Raw genomic sequence first — 5,756 nt, forward strand, 5'->3', positions numbered from 1 at the left:
TGGCTTAGAACCGTCAGGACTTCATGGCAGCCACCACCTCAGGTTCACCACGAAAGACAGGCAAACCAAGGCATGCTTCATGCGCAGGAAGCCAGAAAGTTCTTCTTTCACCCAAAAGAACAATGGTTTAAGCCTTAGTAATAAGCAGATAAATGAGTTTACGGCCGGCCGTCGCTTTAGTACGACGAAGCGAAGAACAGTGGCCATAATGCTAAAAAAAGGGTGTCACCAATGAATGAACAGAGAGAGATATTTCCGACCAAGTAATCGGAATAATTTTCTGCTTTTTGGGGCAACTTGACCAAGAGCGCAAGACAGTGACGCGCGGTTCTTTTTCGCTCCTCCATCAGAACCCCTCATGAAGATGGCCGCTTAACCACTCCGCACCATGGGTTAACTAGGCGCCTTAATCTGGCCAGGCCGGCAGCAAACGAGGTCAGAGACGTACGGCAGCCAGCAGAGCGGCGACGGCAGCGACCAGCGAGCATGGTGGGAGCGGCGGAGGGGAAGCTGGCGCTGGGAGACATGAGGGTGCTCAAGCCATTGGCCCACCTGCTGGTCGGGCTGGTGCTCTACTGGGTGGCCGAGGAGATGACGGTGCCTGTGCTGGTCGACGTCACCACCGCCTCCCTCTGCCCCGGCGACGGCAGCACCTCCTGCCCGGAGGCCATCTACCTCACCGGCCTCCACCAAACGGTCAGCTCCATCCCCTCCCTCCAGACAGCCACGGAGTTTTGATCGTTGGGTTGGGGTTGCGTGCAGGTTGGAGGCATTTTCAGGGCGGTGGGATTCACTCTGATGGGGCAGCTCGCTGACGAGTACGGCAGGAAGCCTCTCCTCATCCTCGCCGCCGGCACCTCCATCATCCCCTACAGTAACCACACCATTCATTTCTCTTCCTGTTCTACAATATTTCTACCTTTTGCATCAACAATCAACCTTTCATAACTATTGCGTTCATATGCTTGTTGCAGGTGTGCTTGCTCTGAGCAGCACCAAGGTGGCCGTGTACGTCTACCTTGTCACACGCACCCTTTCATTCATGATCGGCCAAGGGACCATAACCTGCCTCGCATTGGCGTACACGGTATGTGCTCGACGGCGATCCCGGTCGCCAAGAGTCGAAAATCTGACACTTTTTCTGCTGAATTAGGCGGATTTGGTTGAACCGTCCAAGAGGGCCTTCGCGTTTGGCTGTATGACCGGGATCCTGTCGGCTTCGCACTCCCTGGGGAACGTCTTCTCCAGGTTTCTGCCCGAGCAGTGGATTTTCCAGGTACGTTGTCAACTAGCTGAAACTTGTTTGCTGGCTTCATGTTCACTTTTACAAATTCTGGACCGGTTTGTTTATGCGTTGACAGGTCTCGGTTCTTCTCTTGGTCTGTTCCGTGGTCTACATGAAGGTTTGTCTGGTTGAGACACTTCAGAAAGCTCCCTCTGCTTCGTGTCAGCGTTTGTCCTTGTCGTCTTTGGTTCTCGGTTTGCCGCAGCAGCGTTGGGAGTCTATCAAGGACAACATTAGCATGATCAAAATCAAGTAAGCAACTATTCTTATATACATCTACATATGCAATACTATTTTCTATTGTGCAGTAATTTTTTTAAAGGTATGGTTGAGTAATTTGCTGGTCCTTTATAATCTAAAAACATGTGTAACGCTCATGTTTTCAGTTAGGAAACAGTTTGCAACTTGTGATGCAATTTTCTGACCTTACCTAATGTTGATGTTTTGCTAGCAACACACTTAAGCGAATCACATACATTTCCTTCTTCTACGAGTTGGGCATGATTGGCATCAGCGATGTTCTACTGGTAATCATACGTCTCTGTTCTGTTTTACTCTGCTACGGTGTTCCGAAAACTTAGGCCAGTTCATCTTCATCTCATGTTTTGCAGTATTACCTGAAGTTGGTATTTGGATTTGACAAGAATCAGTTCTCCGAAATTCTAATGGTGGTTGGAATTGGTTCAATCTTTTCTCAGGTACTGTACTAGAGTACTTTACAACCAGAAGTGGTGCATTGTCCTATTGATAAAAATTGCAGTTTGTAGTAACTTTTTTCAAACTGCAGATATTGATACTCCCAGTTGCTATCCATGCAATTGGCGAGAAGGGAGTCCTGTGCATTTCAATACTTGCATCGGTTGCTTATGTGAGTATTATGCCAAGTTTATTTCTATTAATATCAGCTGTTGCGGTGTTACAAAATTTAATGATGGATTCTGAAAACTATTTATTCAGGCTATGCTATACGGCTTGGCCTGGAGTTGGTGGGTACGTACTTGCCACATATTTTTAGCTCAGTTCACTGATGTCCAAACAGATTTGCCGTGACTGATGTCTACAAATGTTTCTCTCTTTCATTACAAATTAACCTTACAGGCTCCATATTTTGCTTCTTCACTGGGTATCATCTATTGTCTGGTCAAGCCGGCTGTAAGTCATTGCCCTCTGTTTTTACCTATACTGTAAATGTAAATACAAAATAAAAGTTTGCAGCAGTTAATTCAATGATTGTGTCACATTTTTATACTACACCTCAATAATATACTCCCTCCGTCTCAAAATTCTTGTCTTAGATTTGTCTAAATACGGATGTATCAAGTCACGTTTTAGTATTAGGTACATCCGTATCTAGACAATTCTAAGACAAGAATTTTGAGACGGAGGGAGTATAAGCTTAATATAGAGCTTCCTTTTAACATGTACAGACTTATGCGATCATCTCTAGGGAAGTAGTCTCAGCTGACCAGGTATATTTAAACCAGTGAAACATTTCTTGCCTCAATCTGAAAATCCAAGCGTGATACCTAACCGCCTAGTTTTCCTCTGCTCCTGATGGCTTTGGCCTTTGCAGGGAAAGGCACAGGGATTCATCGCAACAGTGAAATCCACAGCTATACTGATGGCCCCATTGTTCATGAGTCCTCTAACCTGTAAGCCAGCACTTCTCTGCCATGCCTTTTTTTGAAATGGAGGTTGAAACCCCCGGCTTCTGCATCGTTGTGATGCAGACAACCATTTTTTATTAATTATTAAATAGAGTACAGAACAAGCCAGCAGTTCTCTACCATGTCTTATATGCATGAATTATGGTTTGATCTCCACCTTTTCCGAAACTCGGTTCCAGCCTACTTCATTTCGGAAGAAGCACCCTTCAACTGCAAAGGTTTCAGTTTTCTTGTCGCCGGTTTCTTCCTGGTCAGTCCTATTCCTCTCTTCTTTTAGAAAAATGATTCCTCTTCCTCTTGGAATGGATAGTATGTTCACAAAAATGTGCAACAACAAATCTCAAGTACAACATTTCTACAGGCAGTATCATTGGCATTTGCTTGGATGCTTGATCCAGAGAGCAAAGACAAACACATTGGAGTTGCAGATCAGGACCAGCTCGATCAAGAAGCAGCTCAAGCACCACTGTTGGCACAACCATGATGAAGTTCTTGAGGAACTGTGCATCTGAAGAATGCTTATTTGCAGCTTCAGCTGATAACTAAAGCTTCTGCGCACAAATTAGCTTCAGATTATAGTAGTATTAAATATTGATCTCCCCTGCCTGCCTCTTCCTTAGCCCTAGCTACTTACCCTTTTCGGTTTTCCGAGTATTTATTTTCAGGGAGTTTTTGTTTTCAGTCACACTCTGTTTTCTGGTTGCCGGCTAGCTACTGTAGCTGGTTTGTACAGTTTTTACTCCGCCTTAGCTTGGACGGAGATTGGCCATGCATGTCACCATATGTATAATTATTCAATCCAATTATAGATATTACCGAAAAAGGTTTTCGCCCCGCTTTATAAATAAAGCAAACCGTCAAGAGCACACATACACGGACTAGTTCAGCACACACACACCCGAGAGACACAACAACAATACAAAGGTTCTGCTGAGGGCACAGCTCAACAAGCCCAAAACACAAAAAGAAAAGGCGGCCGCAGCCGGCGACGACGACGAAGCCCAGCATCTAATCAGGCTCTGGGGGAGGCGGAGGAAGCGGCGGCGATAAGCGGACGACCATCGAGCGGAGGTCGGCGATGAAGGCGGTGATGGCGTCCCGATCCCGAGGGCGGCTAAGCGGCCGCTAGAGCTGCAAGAAACCAGACAGTTTGAAGAGAGCGTCGGTGGCACGTCGGAGAGGGATGCGCTGAATCACAAGTCTATTGCGGATGGTCCAGAGGGTCCACGCGAGTGCCCCAATCTCGAGCCACCTAATGTGGCGAGAAGGCAGGGGGGGAGTTCTGGAGTTCGGCAAAGAGGTCCGGGAAGTTGGTGTGGCACCAATCCCCTCCCACCACTTGTCTAAAGCAGCTCCAAACGAATTGTGCGGTTACACAGGAGAAGAAGATGTGATTGGAGTCTTCTGGAGTCCCACACAACGGGTAGAGGCCAGTCCCAGGTCCATTGCGCTTGCGAACCTCCACCCCAGACGGGAGCCGACCACGGATCCATTGCCACATGAAAATCCGAATTTTTCAATGGCAAGCGGATGGCCCACAGCGTCGATAGGGGGGCGAGGCGGAGGAGGGGGCAATGACCTGATAAAGGGACTTGGTGGAGAATTGGACAGAGGGCTCAAGGCGCCAACACACCTCATCCGGGCCAGAATCCACATCCAAATCGTGGAGAGCCACGCAGTCAAGCAGCTCATGCCACGCGGCCGCCTCCGGAGGCTCAAATGGCCTCCGGAAAGCGAGGCGCCCTAAGTCAATAAGGGTCCTCTCTACAGAGATCAAGGGGTTGACGGCAATGGAGAAGAGGTCGGGGAAGCGAGCAGCGAAGGGGGAGACGCCAGCCCAACGGTCAAACCAGAACAAAGTCGCCATCCCCGAACCCACCGAGATGGAAGTTCCAATGCGGAGGACGGGGAGCGGTTGGATAACCGACTGCCAAAACTAGGAACCCCCAGACCTTTGGCAGAAGGCTAGGGGTTGCCTACACAGGTACTTGTTCCGGATGATGTCTAACCAGAGGCCGACGTGCCCTTGTGAAATACGCCAAAGCCAGCGGGAAAGGAGGGCAATATTCATGCGCTTAGAGCACATGATACCAAGTTCACCTTGATCACGAGGCTTGCAGATGTCAGGCCAGCTAAGCATATGGTACTTCTGCTTATTGTTATCGCCAGCCCAATAGAACCGAGATTGGATCTTGGCGATCTCATGGTGCAGAGTCTCGTGAAGGCTGTAGAAGCTCATAAGGAACAAGAGGAGGCTAGAGAGTGAGGAGTTGATGAGAATCGTCCGAGCGGCCTTCGACAGCCATCTCCCCTGCCATGGCTCAATGCGAGTCTGCAGCTTGGCCACAGTCAGGCGCAAATCCGTGACAGTAAGCCGAGAGTCACTAATGAGCGTGCCCAAGTAGTGGGGAAGGAGCCTAGACGGCAGTTGAGGCGGTTGGCAATGACGAGGGCCTCCGCCGGGGAGTATCCCAATACTATCACATCACTCTTGTCGAAGTTGATATTGAGACCAGACATTTGTTGGAAACAAAGGAGGAAGGATTTCAGATTAGCGATGTCCGCATCCGAGCCTTTGACCATGATGATGTTGTCGTCGGCATATTGGAGCAGGGAAATCCCGGCGCCACCGGCCAAGTGGGGAGTGATCCCCTGAATATGGCCCGCGGCCTTTGCCTTATCCAGGATGGCAGCAAGCGCATCCACCACCATATTGAACAAGAATGGGGAGAATGGGTCGCCTTGCCTCACTCCACAAAGAGTGGGAAAGTAAGGGCCAATCTCCCCATTGATGCTCACGGCCG

The 5,756-nt window shown here is 48.9% G+C and overlaps 1 protein-coding gene across 1 annotated transcript; it reads left to right on the forward strand.

Moving 5' to 3' along the window:
- The first annotated feature begins 343 nt into the window (after positions 1-343).
- LOC125508384 (tetracycline resistance protein, class D-like) lies at positions 344-3,775 on the forward strand. The gene is made up of 14 exons (XM_048673081.1): positions 344-696; positions 763-874; positions 975-1,087; positions 1,154-1,276; positions 1,362-1,537; positions 1,737-1,812; positions 1,897-1,983; positions 2,073-2,153; positions 2,243-2,275; positions 2,384-2,437; positions 2,713-2,754; positions 2,859-2,937; positions 3,132-3,202; positions 3,314-3,775. Exons 1-14 carry the CDS (start codon positions 487-489, stop codon positions 3,434-3,436), a joined length of 1,380 nt encoding a protein of 459 aa, XP_048529038.1. The 5' UTR covers positions 344-486; the 3' UTR covers positions 3,437-3,775.
- Positions 3,776-5,756: the final 1,981 nt, after the last annotated feature.

The sequence above is a fragment of the Triticum urartu genome, chromosome 5 (genome assembly GCF_003073215.2).
Source record: "Triticum urartu cultivar G1812 chromosome 5, Tu2.1, whole genome shotgun sequence".
NCBI lineage: Eukaryota > Viridiplantae > Streptophyta > Magnoliopsida > Poales > Poaceae > Triticum > Triticum urartu.